Source organism: Nannospalax galili, unplaced genomic scaffold (genome assembly GCF_000622305.1).
Source record: "Nannospalax galili isolate Female #2095 unplaced genomic scaffold, S.galili_v1.0 scaffold155, whole genome shotgun sequence".
Classification (NCBI taxonomy): Eukaryota; Metazoa; Chordata; class Mammalia; order Rodentia; family Spalacidae; genus Nannospalax; species Nannospalax galili.
The window spans coordinates 6,536,748-6,559,099 of record NW_008339923.1 but is presented as its reverse complement, the minus strand read 5'-3'; the positions used below and the strand labels follow the sequence as shown (position 1 = coordinate 6,559,099).

The window sequence follows — 22,352 nt, the reverse complement described above, 5'->3', positions numbered from 1 at the left end:
TTGCATCTGGTGTAATTTACTGGACTCGTCTACATTGACAAACATCTTTAGAGGTAGTGAATGTGACCAGGTTAATTTCTCTTGATCTAGATAAGCACCCACTTGGGCTCCATGACTCTAAGCTGTTCAAGGTTTCTAAACTCTTCTAAATTATTCACTGCATTTGACATGCAGATGTGCCACTGTTCTGTATAAGTGCTGTGCTTTGCAACAAGGATATAAGGAATGCAATCAGCTAGGCAACAACTGTACACGCAGAGTCGTTTGAACAGCATCACCCTAAACAGCTTTGGGGGATTTTGCTTCATAATAGTGGCAGATAAGATTGTGGATTGCTAACACATGTGTAAACCTGACCTTGTAAGATGAAACATAACCCCTTTCTCAAGCTCAAAACTCAATGCCTTTTTAGATTAATTTGGAAAAATGGGAATACATTTTTTTTTTTTTTAGTATTTTGCTTGAAATTCCACCAGTGGATGTCATTGCTTATTTCAAGTCCAGCAAATTCCATTTCTATATAACATTAGGCTAGAAAGGAACATACCAACAAATCAAACACACAATGGAAGCATGCAGTGGGGTTGTACTTAATGCATGGGTATAAATGTGCACACGGAAGAGGCCAAGCATGTCAATTTAATGCGAGCAAAGTTCTGTACCAAGGGTTTGAAACACTGTAAACAGGCCTTAAGCAAAGGAGGAAATGTAGAGGGGAGACAGAGCTGAGAAAAATGAGCAGGAAATGGGCAAGATGACTCATCTATACTTGAACATCTGACCTGTTAGTTGGCCGTCGCCTGCAGCAGGGGCGATGCGAATGTAAGGTGTTGTAAGCTGAGTCACGATTATCGCAGCTAAGGCAAAGGAGGATTTCCAGGTCAGCATGCATGAGGAAAAAAAAGCCAGACTGAAGCTAGGCTAGCAAGAGGAATCCCCATCAGTATATCAAAACGTCTCCGCTTTGTTCTCACAACAACAAAAAGCAAAAGAAAAGAAACAAGAAAGAAAGAAAGAAAAAAACCATAGTAAGGGTTTGAATCTTGTGAATTCTTTTAAGTCATGGCTAGGCAGTAGGATTCTAACTCTCACATAGTTGCAAGCTTTGCCTGAGACCTTAGATCGATCAATTGAAGAATAAAAATGGCAAGTAGGACAATCCCCCAAGTGTTAGTTCTGCATTAAGCTGGAGGCTGACAGTGTTTCCAGCTGCAGCTGAGTGTGGTGCAGAGTTTGTTGCTAATTCTGATGATTCAAACCTCTCAATTTTATTAGGTTACTTAGGTTTCTGACATGAGTGTTTTCTTGCTACAACTGTATTGTCTTCTTTCACTAAAACCATTTTTACATGATTTCTCTGACAATTAAATTTCATGACAATGTCTATCTAGGAACCTTATTGTTTCACATTAAGAGAATTTTTAAAAATGTGTCTCAAAGATAAAATGGAAACTATGACTTGCCTGTGCTATAACTGTCGTGGTTAACATGAGACCAAAGAAATACTAAAGATTTTTTAAAGTGGACTGGCAAGCCCTTTAGTGTGCCTGAACAGCTCAGCAACAGTTTTTAAGTGGTTAACATTTATGATACACAGATACTGAAAAAAATAGGAAATTAAAACATCATTTCTAACATGATACAGCTGGAAAATGATGCAAAGAAAAAATATTGGAGGATTAAGAATAGGCTTACATGAAAGATTACTAATTTACATGGAACAGCCTGGGTGCTATTAGAAACGTGGCAGCCAGTGAGGAAAATAGATCATCTACCATCTGCAGACAATTAAAGCCAAAACTGCTGCTGCATAATATTTTGAAATATCCCTCTGCAACATTCAGTGTTACTCCTTATAACCAGACAACTGCAGCAACAGAGCTGAGAAGTGATGTAACCGTCACTCTGACATTATTAGTGAATATATTCTAGCTTTGCTATGTGAGATGTTTGGTCAGAGTTCTCGATGCATTGCCATGATAATCTTCCAGATGTGACATACTTTGCAATTTTGCATATAGATATAAGAAGTTCTACATGGTAATATGTTGTTTCTGAGACTAGTGACAAAGCTGGCACCAATTCTGGGTTCTCACACATGGATTTTTGTTTTGTCACAGCCTACTGGCACAGTTCTGTTTGATTTTGCCTTATTTATAGGAACCTCTGATCCATTCTACTATTGAAAAAAAAAAAGATACTATCTTAGAGAAAAACAGAGCACTTATCTAATACCAAAAAGGTAAATCCTACGAATAGCAACCACAAAATACTTGAAAATAGCTATGGATAGCCAGATATTCAGAAACAAAAGAGAAAAAAACTTCAATCACCATAAAACCCTCATGTAAGATGCACGTTACAGGCATCAGGAAGTGTCTATCATTTGTTACAGGCATCAGGAAGCATCTCTATCATTTGTTTCTTGCTTTGTAGAATGTATTAGTGATTATTTTAAGTTCATTAAAAGCACGTGTTTACTGTCAGTAAGCCCACAACTTGCTTTTACAAATAAAGTTTTATCAGAACACAACTAAATCCAATTATTTGGTATCATCTAATAGACATTCTTGCCCACCAAGGCAGAGTTGAGAGTATTTGTGACAGAAAAGCCACATTCCAAAAAGCCTAAAAATATCTTTAATTATTTAACTAATTAACTATAAAACATTTTATTGATTTATTTTTTTAGCATATGAGTGTATTATTGCCTGCTGAGTGCACCCGCATTGTGCAATACCTGCGGAGGTCAAAAGAGGGCACTGACTCCGCTGAAACTGAAATTTTGGACCCTTAGCCAGCTGCCATGTAGTATAGGTGCCGGGAACTGAACCTACATCCTCTGCCAGAGCGGTCAGTCAGTGCTCTTAGCTGCTGAGCTACCTCGACAGCCCCTAATTATATATTTACTTAATTTATCTTCAGTGCTGGTGAGTGAACTCAGACCCTGGCATATACTAGGGCAAGTACTCTACCACTGAGTTATATTCCCAGATCCAAAATATATGTGACTTGGTCTTTGATATAAAAAGCTTTTTGACCCTGTCATAAAGTATCAGTAAGATTATATTAAAAAAGATATTCTCCCTAAATTTGGAAAAATAAAGCCAGAAATCTCAACTAGTTTATTGATGATAAATACTAAGTGATTAATGTACGGTCTACTTTAGATATGGAGGTATGCATGCAAAAAGGAAATAATAATTCAAGTTCAGACTCCTAAATTGTCATTGAGGCTGCATGTCAAGTGATCTTCTTGAATTGATTGAACCAGTGTTTCCCAAAGTAGGTTTCACATGACCCATAGAAAATGAATTTAGGTCAAATGAACTCAGGACACACAGGGCTGTCTTGGCATATTTTTTCCAAACCTTTCAGAGGGGTAAAATATTCCTGGATTCATATTATGAAGGCGATTTTAGATCAAGAAGAGAAAATATTTCTCTACAAAACACTACATGTATAATATAGTCCTGTTTCTAAATCTATATCCTAAGCCATAGGAGATTAGCATAGTGGCCTTACTATATAATTTGTTTGCTTATGTATTGAATATAAGTAATTAAAAAGAATCTTAATTAGCTTTACATCCTGAAAGACATTCCTTCAGGCTCTTTTATCAGAACCCTCACATTCTGCAGCGTTATAGCCTAGGAAGGATGGTGTTTCTTTGAACAAAAGAATGAAAAGAAAAACAGTGTGGAGAAACTTCTCCAAGAGCCTAGTGATTAAAAAACATCACATTTCTGAATACAGTTAGAAATTGAATCAGAACAATAGAAATCCTTCAGAGTTTCCTCAAGGTCTTTCAGAAAAGTGTATTCACACTGAGTGCAAATTCGAGTCAAATAAAATACCAAACTTATAAACAGCAAGGCATGCTTTTCACAGAATATTCACCTTAAAAATCTAACCTCAGGACAATAATTTGCTTTCCTCATGTCTAAGGGTTACAGCTTGATTTCTCTGGTTCTTTTGGAAAGATTTTAGGTATGTGTTTGCGTGCAGATTTTCTTTTCATTTCCAGCTAGTCCATTGTTAGGGAAAGCAGTGGAAGGGGAGAAAGAAGTTAACACAGATGCCTCCACCTGCGCTACACCACAAACCAACCAACAAGAAATCCTCAAATTTCCATGAACTCAAAGGTCTTAAAAAATTGGTCTGTATATCTGCACTTTGAAGTTTACAGATTATATCTAACCTACAGTAGGTATCAATTGTTAAATTAAATAGGTAACAGAAAAGCCCGATGGCTGTATTGTTAGGGAGAGACATGAGTGGCATTCTATTATGGAAAATATTTTCTTATAGACGATTAATATATACATTTTAAACTGAATGTTGTACCAATTAGAATGAATATGCCTCATGTAATACAGAGAGCTAATTTATTTATAATACAGGCTTTGGTTTTTAAATGTATCTTGTAGGCTTAGAATTACTTATCCATAAAGCCTTCCAAAGGCACACAAATAGGGTTTCTACTTTAACAGTTACTATGCATATAAAAGAGTTAAAAAGTATATAAAAGTTATGGAAAACACATACACTAAATACTTAGGCAAAGTTGGACCAAATGATAGTCAAAAGAATCCAACTCTAAATATACAAGTGTGATTTTTTTTTTATAAAACATAATAGAAATTTGGAGAAGTATAAATCAATAAAATCTCTTCTGTTAGTCCATGGTATATGGAACTTTATACTTCCAATTCAAGAGAAGAGTCTGTGATGAATTTATTTATAGTGAACAATCAAACTAAGTTCATAAAAGCCAGCGAGACTCTTCCCTAGATCCACAAAGCACATGAGGATTCCAAAAAATAAGGGCGACCCTCTAAACATGAGGATTTGTAACAACACACCTTCCCTTTTGTTTTCCCTGTGTCTAATTTTTATGAGTCTTTATACTTGAGACTATGAATGTCAAAATACATCTTTGGGATATGATTAAAATGATCACAACATTAAGTTTATAAATAGTATGAAATATAGTCTTGAGCAACATCCCCTTACTTGAAATTACAAACTACCTCTAGGTAGAAACAAATCCACCTCCATACTTCCTTTATAAAGACACTTGTCAGCTGTGGTTTTCAGAGAGCACTGAAGTCTTTAAACACTCATAATGGCTGCTTAAGAAAGCAGGATAGTATCTGAAACCTCAATTAAGTCTCCGTGCCATCAGCAATGTGTGGCAAAACATACTTGGGATGTTTGTACTCTTCAATTTCAGACTATATCACACTAATAAAAGTATTAGATCTACCAATTTCTCTGTTTGGACTTAAGAGTTTAGATGGAACCGCTTCTGTGTTGCAAAGGAACCTTCTTAGTGTCAAGAAGGGAAAATTTTGTCATTGTGAAAATGATGAAACATTATGTTGTGCTGTAAAAGGGAGCTGCTCAGTTTGTCCAAGCAGAAGTTAATAAAGGAGCATAAAACAGTGTGATGTGCTTGGAGGGAGATGGGCTCCCAAGGTTTCTATTGTACTTTAGTTTTATGACATCGAAATGACATTGTTAGTCACTGAATATTAAACTGTGTTTCCCTTTTTCCCCCAAAGAGGTTATTTAGATAAAGTTTGTTGTTTTGTAAATGTTTGCAAATGACTCAGAAAATATGAGTGGGGAATACTTAGTCAGGTCATCTGATTGCCTAACCAACCTTTGGTGAACTGAAAAACAAATTACAATATTGATGAAATCTAGCTGATTGGAGAAAATGATGCAAATCATCATCTAATTCAATCTATTGTAAAAACATCAAACTTGTCAGGGTTCCACGTTTACTACTATGTTGATTATATAATTATTTAATGAGTGGGATGGCAGATCTTTTGATGCTTTCACAGAAAATTGGGTGGTGACTCAATTGCGATAAAGTCAAAGTCAGATGTGTATGTTCCACAATAGCATTCATTATTGGCCAGAGTCTCCACTGGATCTAAAGTTGGAGCCACAGTGGAAGAGACCCTGGGGAGGAGTCCAGATGATTGGGGTCAACCCCTCATCACAGATTACTAAAAGAATGACCCTGGTCAGCCAGTCACCTCCAAATCCACACATGTTCTGCATCATAAGAATAAAGGAGCAGCACAAATCTCCTTTGTTATAAGAATGGTAATGAAATTGATGAGAACACATGCAAGAAGGGGATTTTAAAACAATTCACCTGTGATGTTAAACAGAAGGCATTATAAATTAGGCACCTGCAACTACATTTACTTTTTCAGACCATAAAGGGTAAGTGGAATGTAATAATGCAATACCTCAGTCCTCTTCTTGATCAGGGGCCATGCACTGCAGATCTAAGAACCTGGGCAGGAACCTGGTTCAAGGGCTTTGTAATACTGGGATAAATAATAGCTGATAGCATCTGGCAGTTTGTGGAACATATCAACAACTAGAATTTCATTTACTACCAATTTACTCCTATAAATAGAGTCATCTAATTGGGTAAAACATGATGTAAAGAATCAAGTGTTTTTTGAAAAATCTGCATAAACAGATTCTGGAGAACAGAAAGCACAAGCCCTGGAAGACAAAGAAAATAAAAGGGAGGTGAGTCCTTGACATGAAGCTTGGTGTACAACTGTAACCAAGAAACATTTGTTAATGCCTCATTTAAAAGGTCATGGGTGCTCCTGACATAAGAACACACGAGGGGTTTCAATAGTCAGGTGCATCCTTGGCATAGTCAAACTATCCTCCCGAAGGTTATATAAAGATAGACTAAGAGTACTTTTATCCCACAGAACTCATCCACTATGATCTCATTAAATCTCATGTCTTAGACTCATGAGTACTTTCTTCCCTTCAGTTCTAATTAAATCACCAAAATTTCTTGATCAACGTCCTGGTCACTCTGAAGGTCTGAAAGAGTGTAATTAATGACAAGTGTTAATTTATAATGCCTCATTTTAGTACAGCATTTGTATGTCTCAGACACTTTTGTATTGATGGTTAAAACAGCACTGTGAGGTTGATGAGCCACTGTTGTACATGTACAAGGACACACATCTGTGCCATCTTCAGGAGACTTGGTGTGAGGACTGCATGGTGAGTCACCCTGCCAACAGTTGCTGCTTATAGTTGAACACATTTGAGAGAATTTTAACCAGGTCTCAGAAACAGAAGTTCTATAGTAATATCACCTGGATCCTGGCTTCATGGGTGAAAACAGCCCAGGTAGACTGGGCTTTGCATCACTAATCTAACTAGATTACTGAGGAAAAATGGCAGTGTGCCTGGAGCAGTGGTGTATACCTGTAGTCCCAGATACTTGGAAGGCTGAGGTAGGAGGCTCACTTAAGCTCAGCGGTTTGGATCTAGCCTGGGCAACATAGTGATGCTCCATTTAAAAAAATGAAATGACCATATTCTATTCTTTATACATGAAGATTCATTACATATAGTTCATAGTTCTATGAGTTATGGTCTGTGATAGTTTAAAACACGCAGAAGAACATCACATAAAATTAACATTAAAATAATTTTTTAAAAGCTAACCATTAGAGTCAAGTAGCATGATTTATTTTACAATATACCTCTATGAAATGTTAACTATCATAAGATCTGAATGCATACATGTATACACATATATGATACAGATACATACATTTACTTCAATGAAGCTATTAATAAATTTTCAGATGTTTTGAAACACAGTGGAAACCAGTTTGAGGAATGTAAGAAAGGAAATTATCCCAAGTTTCAACTTACCTTTTGTGGCCACTCGGACACAGTCAATTTTGGTTTCCTGTATCAAAGAAAAAGAGGGGGAAATTATTATTCATGTATTATTTGAATCAACAGAAGTGTAGTTCTAGTCTGATACCCTGATAAGGAGGACTCTCACTGGTCCAGGTGTCTCTTTGATCATACCAAGGTTACTCAGTGAGGCATGCCCAGGTCCATTTTCTGCTTCCAGAGTGAGAGTGTTGGGCATTTTTGGGTCAAATGAAGACAGGATCATCACATTGAATGTCTCTACCTGGCCCCTGACTCCTCCTCCAGTCTTTGCTCCCTATGTAACCAGCACTAGAGAATTCTGCATCCCTGCCTTGCACTAGCAAAGACGTGGCATGGAGACTTAAGCTGTGAAGGAGAGTCAACAGGGAAGAATCTAGAAAGTGTTTCTTCTGGCAGGAGGCTTAAAGTCTTATCAGCGCTCTGGCACGGTCTGAACAGGAAAAGGGGAAAATTTTAGCAGTGGCTCAATGGTAGTTTTATTTTGTTTCTATCTCATCTTTCTAAAGCTGTTTTCTCTTAGGAAAAAAAAAGACACCTAATTTAGTCAGCTATAGGAAGCATAAAGTCTTTGGAGCTGAGGAAATGGGACAGAATATGCTGCAGACAGATGCTGTGGATCTCACAGAATTTTAAGTGAGCTGAATGCATGTGCTCCAGCTCCACGATCTTCCTATAAAATAGTAAGCTAAGGAGGATGACTAGCCAACTTGTGCTAATAAGAAACTCAGAAAACAAACTATCACGTTGACAAGATACTTTCCCAAACCACAAAAATATAGTCATTTCTTTCCATTTCTTTCCCTAGATAGAAAATTTTCAGAAGAGAAAAATTGTTTATAAATGAAAATATACAAAAGCATGATTTTCTTCTATAAAAACCTGCTATCTCACTTAATCTATATTTATATGAATAACCCCAAGTAGCCATAATACATGCCATTTTCAAAACTTACCCCGTTGGCTCTACTAGCAGCTTGGAAATAAATTCTGTAGCTTTTATGGGGGAGAAGAGGAGTGTTCCAGTATCCACTGTATGTCTTATTATCACCAATGGTAAAAGGCTGAGCGGCCTGGAGGCTGTCGGCAGGAAACTCGGCAGCAAAATAGTACTGCGAGTTGAGGATGGACGCATTCTGGAAGTGAATGGGCACTGGGTAGCACTTCAAGATTTCTGTTGTCTTCTTAGTTCTTCGAGGACGTTCCTCCTCAACCACTATTTGGTAGACACTAGAGAAGGAAAAAAAAAATCATCCATAGTATTTCAAGACAGCTAGCTGATCCGTTTATTCTGCCTTCAATTTCAAAGAGCATCTGAAATGCAGTGGACATGGTGCCTGTACGTAGCGGCCTGACTCAGTGTTCTTCCTCAGACATTTTCATCCAAAATAACACAACTTATTTTTTACTCCTTTATTTATGTGCATATGTACGTGTAGTTATGTGTGCCTGTTTGTATGCGTGCATGTGCACATGTGTGCATGTTGGAGGAGGCCATATGTCAATCTTGGGTATCATTTCTCAGGGGTTATCCACCTTATTTTTATGAGACAGGGTCTCTCACTGGGATCTGAGGCTGGCTGGCCAGTAAGCCTCAGGGATGCTCCTGTTTCTACCTTGCCAGCACTGGGATTATAAGAGTGTAGCACCAGCTGAGCATTGTTGCTGGAGATGAAACTCAGGTCTTCATGTGCATACAGCAAGCACTTTACAGACTGAACTCTCTCCAGCAACCCAAATGATACAATTATTAAGATGAACAGAACACAGATTTTTTAAAGAGAATTTCTCTCTTTTTTTACTATTTACTATTATTATTTCATTTTATGTGTATGAGTATATTGCCTGCATGTATTTTAGTGCACCCATGTCATGCAAAGCCGCAAAGGTCAGAAGAGGGCTTCGGATTCCCCTGGAACTGGAGTTCCAGCCATGGTGCTGGACTTGAACCCGGGTCCTCTGCAACAGCAGTTAGTGCTCTTAACTGCTGAGCAGTCTCTCCAGCCTCCAGAACACAGATTTTTAAAAAAAACTTTTGGACAATTTCCACTGTCATTTCCTCATGTATCTAAAGACAAGCTTGAAAATAACACAGTTTACCTGATAAATGAAATTACATTAACCATAGGTTTGTAAAGAAAATGGTACTATATTATTCTCTTAAATTACATCTGTATAAATGCATGTGAAGTTTTAACAAGTCGCGACTAATGTGTTTGGATCCATATTAACTAAGGTCTACTGTCTCATATTTCTTTGCTCTTGACCATCAGCTGAAAGAGATGTCTTAAGAAAGACAACGGATTGAAATGCTGAATGCTGAAGCCTTGGAGTTAAAGCAGTTTCCAAGAGAGATCGCGAAAAAGTGAATGGAAGTATCCAGTGATGCTCGTAAGAGTGAAGACCTCACCACAGAGACTGCAGATCCCTGTCCCCACCCACCCCCTTAAAAAGCCTCCAAATTCTCAAGAACCTTAGGAGAATGGGAGAAACCTTGAATTGATGAACTTTTGAAAAATTAAGAGAGGTGCAGTTCTAGAATGATGAACATGGCAAGCAGTTTGTGGGAAAAAATGTTTCTCCTCCTGAGAATAATTAAATCTTGATAACAGCTTTCACAACCTGAATGCAGATTTGATTAAAAATCCTTCAGGCAAAGAGATGCATCTTTTTCCTTATAATAACAATAATGAGGTAATCCAAGTGTTTCTCAGAACAGCATCTCATGAACACCCAGAGAAGCATGGGAGAGGATGCCTGTCACCTCGCCTTCCTAGGAACAGCATAGAATCTGCAGGTCTTATCTATGCGGCCTCAGAATCTGCAGCAGCCATCCAACCTGTCTATCTCCAGGAACACAACCACTTCACAGACTCTATCGCAGTTATAAAATTCATGCTTCTGTGAGGCCCACAATTTTGTCCAACTAAAAATCAACTATTTTAGAACATCAGAATGATTGGTCCAGAGATGGGGTGGTCCAGCAAGTTTATATAGGTGGATGCTGAAGTGAATTTTTACTAGTGATGCAAAACAGAAAGGAGAAGGGGAAAGGGAAGGGAAGGGAGCCAAGTTTTCCTCATATCAGACTCTTTCCATTAGGTCGAAACATGTAAGACACTCCACCAGATGTGGTAGATTTCTCCCTGCATGATAGAGGCAGCATAAAGGAAGCATTCACAGACCCTTGCAACAGCAAGGACATAAGAACAGAAGGGTGTAAAGGCAACCTGCATTTCTTTCCTTCTCCTCAATTTCTCACATCTATAAACATTTGAATTTGGTGATGAGAAACCCATGTGCACAGACCTTGGCAATTCTCCTGTTGAGCGTGAGAGTTGGCCCTGCTCCATAACATGTGCAGCCAAGAGAATGTGGCAAAAGGGACACCACATGTGCATCTTTAACCTGTTTCCTTTGAGAAGCCAAATACCAAGAGGGTGAAGGACCTTGAACCTGTTGCTCTTGAATGGACACATGTGGGTGCTCTGCTCAGGAGTCCAAAGAGCTTCAGCCAGTAGGCAGCCCTGTGTGAATCACCTCAGAAGGCACAAGGCTAAGCTTTCAGAAGTATGCGGCTCTGACAGAGTCCACGCAGGAGCTGCCCAGCCCACCCTTGCGCAAGCCCACAATAGCGTGGCACAGTAAAACTATTTACGGTTTCTAAATCTTGCAGTGAGTGGTCTGATGCATGGTAAATGGAGTAGGAAGTTCTGTTATCCCACTTTTCTTTCTGTGGTTTAGCTGCCCTCAGACAACTGTACCCCCAAATATTGCTACTTCTTTTAAATTCTGAAAGTGAGAGAAAGAGGGGTGGATAGAGCAAGCACATCCACATAACTTTTCTCATAGTATAGTGTTATAATTGTATTATTTTCTCATTAGTATAATTCATAAATAGAATTTTCATAAATACGTGTGTACAGGAAAAAACATAATCCATACAGGGTTTGGTACTATCCACAGAAGTGTTAGAATGTGTCCATCATAGCTAAGAGCATCGCATCCAGTACTAAACTGCCTGTCAAGCAGGGTCAAGGTCAAAGTGAGAAACTAAATGACACCTGCTCCATAGCACATGACAGTTGTGGAAGAAATGTATTCCATTGTACCCTTAAAACAAATAGCACTGGGAAAACATGTTCTTTCTCTTGAAACTGTTTTTGGTGGGATGAAGACAGTATATTGGTCTAGGCCCTAATTCTAATTCTTCAAATCACTGGGGTTTTTAATTAATTTGAGGCTATGTTTTCCTATGAAATGATAGGACTATGTAGATTTCCAATGTACATTCTACATGTTTAAAAAACATACCCAACATACAGCAATTGCCCTCACAAAATGGACAAACTATAATAATTGCTTTGCGAAGGGCTCTTCATTCAATAAAATGAATTCTTACACTGTCTTCCTTAAAGAGTCAGCTTTTCTAGTTCATTTGTGATATGACGTGATCTATAAAATTCCAATTTAAAAACCACTTCTGGGTGTATAAGGTACAAAACAATACAGAAACAAAGATGCATGCCCAGAAAAGACTTAGAAATTATCCACCTGGCACCTGGTCTAGGACACACAAGCTTTAGTTTTCACATTTTATTAATGAATACCAGGTTCAAAAAGGAAGTGCCATTTTGCTGAAGAGGCAGCTGGGTGACTCTAGAGCTAGTTCTCTTCATCACTCATGGGCCAGGTGACACTTGCTTTGCTGGTTACCAGTCCTAGTGAAGGCACTGATGGGAACCTTTGTTTTTATAGATAAAACCAACATATAAGTTGGCCTCTATATTCAATAATTAATTTATATTGAGTACTGTATGGGCATCCTTCCTCTTTTAACGTCAAGGGAGATAACAATGCTACTGGTATTTTTTACCTCACTCCTTACTCCATCCTGATTCATACCACAAATGAGCTCCAGGGAGGTTCTCTCCTGGACTGTACCCTCTAGGACTGCACCCTCCAAGACTACACTTTCCTAGACTACGCTTTCCTGGCCTGCATTGACTTCAAGAAGCAGGTTGCTGTCTTCTCGCCTCTCTCTGGCAAAGGACTTTCCTTCTTCTTAAAAATAATTTATTGCATTTATTTTTTGATGAGAAAAGTAGATGTGCATGTGCACGCACAGACATGTGTATGTTTGTTTTTTGTGCATGTCCACATGTGTCACGTTACAGTCCACATGTGGAGGCCTCAGGGCAACTTGTGGGGTTGGTTCTCTTTTTCTACCATATGGGTCCCAGGACTGAATTCAGGTTATCAGGTTTTCAAGCAAGTGACTTTACCCTTTCTATGTAGGTGAAGATAATCTTGAACTAAAAAATTTTGTTTGTTTTTTATTGTGTTTATGTGTTCATGATGAGTATGTGTGTGAATTTACCTGCCATAGCACATGCATGAGGGTCAGAGGACAATTTTGTGGAGTCAGTTCTCTGCTTCTATTTCTACATGGATTCCAGGGAACCATTTCCAGTTGCCAGGCTTGCTTGGCAAGCACTTCTAGCCACTGAGCCATCTCACTGCTCCCTCTTGTGTTTTGAGACAAAGTCTTCAGGTAGCCCCAGCAGGCCTCCATCTCATAGAAATCCAACCCCCTCTGCTCTGGAGTGCTGGGACTAAAGGCAAGGACTACCATGTCATCTTCTCCTCTTGATTTTTAATCTACTTGGGGAAAACCAGCACAAAGCTTCTAGCTTAGATGTCCTCAAAATGCTGATGCTAAACTCTCCTAATTCAACCTCTTTGTCTCTATGATACCTTCACATGGACATTGGCTTGCCACTTCACTGCTGCTCCCCCTAATACACCATTCTCCCTAACACACTGGGCACTTGAAACTGCTTCCATAAAAGAGAGCCTCCAGGACCTTTTCCTGGGGGCTTATGATGAATCTGTCATTTTGATCTGCTCTAATTCTGCTCCCCAAATACAAAAATATGCTTTAATGAAGAGTTGGAATAACTGGTATCCTTTTATTATTTTCAAGTCTTACAAGTTCCTGGTAAAAGGTCAGTCATGTTTGGTCTCATCACACCTAATGTAGAGTGGTCGATAAAGCACCTATTTCTGAAAGCATGATATAATCTGGAAGTGGTTTCTAGTTTATTTGGGGGTATATTATACCATCTATGTGTTAGTTAGGATGAAGATCACTGGTACTGGCAAGTATGCTCTGCTTTTTTTTTTTATTAATCTCATTTTTGTATACATTTCCTTAGTACCTAAAAGTTAAAAAAGGAGAAAAATGTTTTTAGGTAAGATGGGGATGGTTAAAATTTAAGTTTATCCTGAATAACCCAGCAATAAATAACCCGAACGACTCAAAAGCTGCATGTTTTCTGTCTTCGACCTCATGTCTTAATTCTTTGATACTTTTTCTAGCCTCTTTGGTACACGTGAGGTATGGGCATGGTCCTTCATTTATGAATTCAACAAGTATTTTTTGAGTGCCTACTATGTGTCAAGCATTGTTCTAGTTTAACAGACATAATTTATTGTCTTCTAATGAGACATTCCCTCATGAAATTAAATTTTGTTTTAAGTACCACCTACTTGAATATGAAGGAAAGATGATTTTTTTCCCAAACAACAATTTAATGAAGGTTAGATGAGACTTTGACAATTAAACAGTTATTTAATGGGCCTCCTTTTTAGCCAGCTGGCATTAGGTATAGTGTTCTCTCTACTCAGGATACATCACTTTTTAAATGGCTACCATTTACTCATCTTCAGATATATTAAAGAAAAAGCTAAGTTGACTAGAGCAATTTCAAACCCCAAATGCCTTTTTCATCCCTTGCTCCACAAGACAAATTAGATTTGCAAGCATCCAGGCCTCAGATCTATTTGCTCTTTAATAATTTAAGCACTCAAAGGTCAAGCAGCTCTTTTCTATTTCGCTTTATCAAAGTCCAAGTGTTAATGAAAAAATAGCTAAATCTTCTCTGCTGCCCAACTGCCACACACTGCAGTCTCCCCAATGGAAATTAACGTTATTAGCCCCCAGGTCAACGGTGCCTCAAACAAACTCTGTAGCTGATATGCTTTCTTTCTGTATAAACAACATCACATTACCAACAAATTTCATAAAATCTTCCCATTCATAATTATAATCTTGAAGCTAATTTTGAAAATCTCACCGTTTGACTGGTTTTTCTAAAAAGATGAAAGACTGTAAATTCTCAAGGATAGAAAGCGATTAGAAGTTTCCAAGCTCAGTGAGCTGAATTAAAATTCTATTATCCTTTTAATGTATTACTCAGTTTCCTTCTGTTTATTAACGTTGTGCCATTCTAAGCCCTGTTCTACCACCATTCTGGGATTTAAAGTATTAAAGTATTCCTACAGCATCTGTAATATTAAAGTACAACCCAGAGTGAAGAAAAATTTGCCAAATATATAACATCACTGTGTCAGAGCTTTCCAATGGAATAAAATCTAACTTCAAACTTAATTTACGCTAGGCTTTTTTGCAACAGGCTGTAAGGCCTCTGCAAGAGGAATACAAAATCTGTTTCTACAGAGTAGACATGAAGACTAGCCTGGAAAAAAAAAAAAAAAAAACATCTTTCATGTGCTATCTTAAGCTTGAAAGTTCAAATGTGGTGAAATGTTTTTAGCTTTTTTCTAATGTTGAAGACCTCTCAGATGAAGTCTGCTGTAGATCTGAAATTGACTTAAGAATGCTGGTCGAATTCATTTCAAGATTAAACACTTCCTTGTCATGTCCATTCTTCTTTTTATTTATTCTATTTCTTTTCAGCAAGAAACTTTTTTCGGGGGGGGGGCATTACCCAACTGGCTACCAGAAGGAGGGCAAGGAAGAGGGAAGCCAGGAGAGGGAGAAAGTGATGAGTCTTTCAGCGTGGCTTTTGCTAATCCTTTACAATAGACACGTGGTCATTTTCAGGGCTCGCCAATATTTCTCACTTCAGGGTCTCTAAAAGTACATTTTTGCCATCATTTGCAATTTTGGGTATAAATTATACATTCCATATGTAAAACAGTGGAAGGAGAGACAGCTCAGTGGTTAAGAGCGCTTGCTGCCTTTGTAGAGGATTTGAGTTCAGTTCCCAGTACCCACCTGTAACTCCAGTTTCAGGGGATCTATCACCTTCTTCTGGCCTTTGTGGGTACGCACACATACATGTACACACATACATGTAAGCAAAAAAATACTTTTTTTTTTTTTTGGTGGTCTTTTTGAGACAGGGTCTCCCTGTAGCCCCAGCTGTCCTGGAACTTACTATGTAGACAAGGCTAGCCTTGAACTCACAGAGATCTGCCTGCCTCTGCCTCCCAAGTGCTGGGACTACAGGTGTGTGCCACCACACCTGACCAAAAAATATCTTTTTATTAAAAGAGAGATTGGTATTGTTATCTTTCTGAGGCCTAATTTTTCATTATACACAAAATATGCATACCATGTATAATAAATAAATAATTGTATAATCAAGGTTTATTGCCTTGAAACTTCAAAGAATGATGTTCTTCCAGTTCTTTGTTCAGATACAGCATTTCCCTAAACCTGTCATTTATTGAAAAGATGCTAAAATACCCGCAAACAATCTGACAAGCTTTAGTTAAGTTCTTAAAAAGTATGTCATCAGTTTAAAATGAGTGGCTGGGTCAGAATTCAACCTGTTGTCACTATGGCTAATACTCCTCCATCCTGCATGAAACAAGGGCATTGAGAGCAGCTGACCCAGCATCATCATGATCACCAAAGTAAGAATGGTAACTGACAATTAGCTGTACATAGACACTGGATACAGAATAGCAGAATCAGACCTGAGGGGTGGAATAATCTCTGTTAATAACGTTAATTTCTCCCTGTCTTGCTGGAACATTAAGACTTGCAAGCCACCACACACACATTTTATGATCTCTCAGCTATGACACATTATAAGGAGCTCTCCTAGCATCAACAAGTCACCAGTGCCCTGTGTGTGAGTGTGTGTATTCATGCAGTCTCACAGTTCAACGCCCACTGCTCTGCTAGTTAGTGATAAAATCTGCTATAATAAAATATTAATTACAGCTGAAAGGTTGGTTGAAAACTACAAACTCAATTACAGGCCCATATTGTGAACAAAGGCAGGATGAAAAAATCCCTTAGTTAGGGAGGTTCTGGATAATAATAAAAAAGCCACCAGTGCATTAGACTCAGGCTCTGAAGCTGTGTAAGAGGCCACCTGTCATTAATCTGCACATCAGGCATCACATTTTTGAGTAAATTAGTCCTAGACGGAACATCTTTAAAAGTGATTTCTGCTACTTTGAAACAACAAAGGCATTTCCCTTTGCATTTTGCACTTCGTCTAAGCTTACCATGATTCAGTCATCATGAGCTCATAACAGACATGATTATAAAACTTACAATTCAAGGTCAGTTACCAAAATGAACATATATTCTCTTAATCCTAGTGGTATGAATAGTGATAGAAACACCACTCTGGAAGACACAGCAAGTGAAGTGCAGAGTCTCGTTACTCTAGCCATCTTGAACTCTGAATTTTAGAGCATCTGAGATTTCAGGGAAGTTCAACCAGTAGCCTGTGCAGTTCTCCCTAAATGTGCCAAAATTTGAAATCTAAAACATTCCTGGTCCAAAGTGTTTTGGGTACAAGGTACAGGATACGAATCTGTACCTTCATTCCTATATGTGTATATTATACTTGATTTAGAATTTCTAGTGCTGAGAAGTTTTACTACTACAGGCCTGATGAATTGAAATCTAGACCTAACTACCAAAGGATCAAGTGGTGTTATGGAGAGAAACCAGAGCCATCTTCTATAGGAGACTGGTTCTAGCTTTGCCACTAAGAATCAACCGCTCAGGAAGTACCTTTCAAGCTTGGACATTTTATGAATCCCAGTACAAGACATGATGTCAATAAATGAGAAGAAAATTATTCCACTCATGCTCCCTTCATCCTTTCTTCCCATAGTATTTGTTGTGTGTTGAGCTTTGTGCTGGACACGGGGGAAGAATACAAAGTGGACTTAGGCACAGACTGTCTGCTCTTGGGAAGGCCATTCTAAGGGAATTAGAAAGAGGTTGCATCTTGGAATAACTACTAGGGAGGGATCATAAAAGGGCCTGTACAGATTACAAAGTCATAGGAGTGCCAGTCTCTGCATCAAAATATCTTACAGCACCTACCACACTGAAGGTACCTGACAGGAACTCAGTGTCTAGTCATAATAGCTGATGATGACACTCAAAAGGCTGCTTCTGTGATTCTTATGTCTCCAATATTCTCCTCCAGGTGAATTAATGGAACATGGATGGATATGATGGTCCACACCCATAATCCTAACTACTCGAAGGCTGAGGCAGAGCCTAGGCAACACAGTGAGACCCTGTCTCAAAAATTAACCCACCAACCAACTAAACCCAGCCGCAAATACAAAAGTCAAAGCCTCTAGATGCCAAATGTATTTTCCATTCACTCCAATAACTGGTGAGAATCCCTTGCCAATAGTACAGCTGATGGAAGCTAATGGCGGGGCCCTACAATGGGTATACTCCAAATCTCTGCTACCTGGAGCAGCCCCAGGAATGACAGCACTTTCCTCACTCAGTTCCCATAAAGCCTGCTGCCAGAAGAACTACACTGCAGGACATAAAAGCCACGTCAAAAGCTCCACACAAGCTACCTGAGGTGAGGAACACACACAGGGGTCTTTGGGGTTGGTAGAAAATGGGTCGGCAATCATGCCTAGTGTCCGGCCTGGTGTCCTTCAGTCTCTCTCCAACGCACTGCAGGTAAATGGAGTACTACTTCTGCCTATATAATCATTCCTAAGGAAACCCTACCCATAGTTCCTCAACTTTAACATAAGATTCCATATCCATTTCATTATTAAGGCTAATTTAAAACTGTTTCTGGTGACTTCTGGAGTGAGGGAGACCATGGTAATGAAGTTGGAGCTTGATCTAAAGCACAGAATCCTTCAGAGGAGATTATGTGGAAGAGAAGGAATTTTGAAAAACAGGGCAAGAAAAGCGATGTAGCATATTTTTATGCACAAAGGCATGATTGAAATAAGAGTTGGAGGAAAAGTTAAATTAAGTTTCACCATGTAAATGCTGCAATCCATCTACTTGAGTACTATTATCATTTCTCAGCCGTTTGTAAAGCTTCTTACCAAGGATTCTTGAAGAACAAACTGTGCGTTCCAAAATGAATTTTCAAAAAGATGATTGACACTGTCACCCAAAAAGCAACGCTAATAAAAATGATCTTTGTTTCCTGACAAAGAGCAATCCAGAACCTTATTTTTAATATGAGAGAATTCCCTAAAAGTAGGCAGAGAATGGTGCTGGGGAACTGACGGGTGATCACACACAGCAACAGCAGTGACAATAAAACAAGCTGGTTCTGGTATTTGGAAACTTAGATTTTATTACAGAATGGCTTTTTGATCTTTGTGAGTGTATGCACCCCAATGGGCAAGGGAAAATTATTACACTGAAAGGCATATTTTCCTTCCAGAATCTATCTTTGCAACATTTCAGAACTGGAACAAAGAACGTTTAATCCAAATAGTTTTAGATGTTTCTATAGTGTACATTTCTTTTTTATTTTATTCTTTTTAATTTTAACACAGGGCTTTATTAATTATGGTTCAGACTAGGCTTGAACTTTTAATTCCAATGCGCAGGAAGTACAGGCAGGCAGATCTCTGCGAGTTGAGTCCAGTCTGGTCTACATAGAGTTCCAGGCAAGCCAGGTCAACAGAGAGGCCCTGTATCAAAAAATAGAGAGTGACTAAGGAAGACATCTAAAATCTACTCTGGCTTCCACATGCTTATGCAAAGATGCTCATGTACAGACCACATGAATATGCACATACACCACACACAGAACAACACAAGCAAACACACACACATTTATAGAACTAAAAATGAAGAAATCACAGTGCAGCTTTAGGAATTGAGCAGCAGGGATAAACAGCAAAGATTCTGATATCATCTAGGCACAAAAATGTAATATATTTCCTCAATTTTAGAAAAGACAGGAAAAAAAGGACATGGCTTTGCAGAATAGTTGTCTGCAAAGGATGGTGTGACAAACTTGGTTGCAAAGACTCAGCAGGAAAGATGCCTCCCAATCTGAGGGATAGGAGAGAAGCCAACAGCAGGGAGGAGGCAGGGTCCCAGTGGTCCATGTGGCCTGTGGATCTGAGCACAGGATTCAAACATGCTTAGAAAGCTCATGCTCTGTGATTGAGATCAGGCAACGTTTGTGAATCTTCCCAGATCTCTGTTCCTACCAAGTATGCCTGTTGACACCTTGAGGAGGAAGGCTATTCTTGACACTTGTAAATGATTTCACCAATAATCAGTGACCCAGCATATCCTAGCTCCCTGCTCTAAGTAATGATTACAATTTTTATTTTATATAATTTATATATTTTATTATATATATTTTAAAATTTATTTGTATATATGTGTGTGTGTGTGTGTGTCTGTCTGAATACATGCCATGTATATGTAGTTGCCCACAGAGGCTAGAAGAGGGCATTAGATACCCTGGAACTGGAGTTACAGGTGATTGCAACTTGGGTGCTAGAAACTGAACTTAGGTCCTCTGGATAAGCAGAAAGGGTTCTTAACTACTGAGCCATTTCACCAGTCCACAATTTATTTTTATAATTATAATTTCTCTATCACCAGCTGCTCAGAAATAATTGAGGTTCAGAAATATTATACCAGGATCTAGAAACTGTTCTAAGAAATGGACAAAATGAAGGAGCTACCATGCTATTTATAAGGCATGTCTACCATTACTGGACAGAATAACATCCTTGCCCCATTAAAGCTTCCTAATTGAGCAGTTAAGAGCTGTGGAAGATGCTATCCTGACTGTGCACATGCCATTAGCTCTCTAGTTGTGCTTTCGGATAGATATTGTTATTCCTGGCCCCTAATTAAGGTAAAGAATGAATCGCAGAACAGTTACAGGCAAATAAGAGCCAAGATTTAAATCCAGGAGCTTCCAGCTCCATGCTCTGACCATTTTGTCATGGTTTTTAACACCTATGTATGTTCCTCCTCTGGAAAAGTGCTTCCTGTAACTGTTTCTGTGTCCAGGCTCTTCTTTCTGCTTGGGTGGAACAGGAATTCCCCTACAACTTTTGTGATTTTATGGAATGGACAATATTAATGCCTCTAGAAGTGAAAGTACATCTATTACTAAAAACAACAAATAAAGGGAAGAAAAACTAAATAGTAATTTAGTCAGCATGTTTGGCAAGTAAACATGGTACCACAGTTTTATTCTACTTGCTGCAACGGTGGAAGCAGAAGCATACTTTCACTTTTCCTCCCCAACCTTTTTAAAATTTGTATTAGGTTTTCAGTATACAATAATGGTTTCTATACTGGTTAGTTGTTATTGTCAACTTGATGCAAACTCATCAACTGAAAAGAGGACACCTTGTTTGAGGAAGAACCTCCTTCAGATTGTCCTGTGGGCACGTCTGTAGGGCGCCGTCTTGGCCAATACAGATGGGCCCAGCCCACTGTGGACTGGACCTATGCTGTATACAGAAGCAAGCTGAGGAAACCAGTGAGAGCAAGCCAGTAAGCAATGCTTCTCCATGGTTTCTGCTACAAGCTTCTGAGTTCTGTCTTGGCCTCCCTTGATGATGGGACCTGTGAGCCACATGAACCTTTCCTCCTCCAAGTTGCTGTTGACTGTGGTATTTATCATAGCAACAGAAAAACAAATGGGAACAGGTTCCTTACAGGGTTTTCATACTTCATTTTGTTGATTTTCTACCCACCCTGCTGGTCCCCTTCCCCCAACAATCCTGACATATTCTTTAAGATCTCAATGATTCATGTTTTTCATTGGGGAAGAGAAGTCACTGGAGGACCCTCCTCTCCTCAGCTCACTTGAACTGACCTACGGGAAAGTGAAAGTGAAGTGTTTGGAAAGAAAATGTTTTCTCCAGGAGGCAGAGGCCCCGGGTCCTCATGACAGTGAAGAGAGCAGCAGGGGTGCTGGAGAGAACGATCCCTCCCGCCTAGCTGGAGGATTCTTCACCCATTTTTCTCAGTGCAATTCCTTTGTGTCCCTTAAAAGCCTATTTTCCTCAGGACTGGACTTGAATAAATCCTTTTTGTTCCATTAACTTCTGTTTCCCCGTGTGTTCCATAGAGCTTCAAGGGCACAAACCTTGAATTTTGGAAATGCCAGCACTTCAGCCTGCAAAGGAAATTCACCTCAATTAACTCCCTGACAAGGCTAGGAGGAAAGCAGGACACATTTGATTCTGATTCTATAAATGAAGAAACACACAGAAGGCTCTCAGGGTGCTGTGATTTGAATCTGAAATGTCCTCCAGGAGCTCAAATGTTTCAACACCTTGTGCCCAGCTGGTAGCACTGTTTTGGAGCCTTTGGAACCTTGAGAAGGTGAGGCCAAGCTGGCCCTTGAGGGTTTTATCTCATCTTAGGTTCTGGTCTAGGCCTATTCTACTTCCTGGTCAGCTGCTGTGATCTGACTAGCTGCTCACAATACAGCGTACATGGCCTGAGTGTTTTCTGCTGCCTTGCCTTCCCTGCCATGAGGGACTGCTCCCTC

The 22,352-nt window shown here is 39.0% G+C and overlaps 1 protein-coding gene across 4 annotated transcripts in view; it reads right to left on the bottom strand.

Moving 5' to 3' along the window:
* The window catches only part of Ptprm (protein tyrosine phosphatase receptor type M), a 794,765-nt gene that overhangs the window by 294,140 nt on the left and 478,273 nt on the right, over positions 1-22,352 (bottom strand). For 2 of the 4 annotated variants that reach the window (XM_008834655.3, XM_008834657.3), the window contains exons 12-14: positions 8,709-8,982; positions 7,726-7,762; positions 783-857 (exon numbers count right to left, since the gene is read on the bottom strand). In XM_008834655.3, coding sequence (XP_008832877.1) covers positions 783-857; positions 7,726-7,762; positions 8,709-8,982 — 386 coding nt within the window. The remainder of the gene's footprint in view (positions 1-782; positions 858-7,725; positions 7,763-8,708; positions 8,983-22,352) is intronic. The other 2 variants (XM_008834659.1, XM_008834658.3) reach the window with 1 other exon arrangement.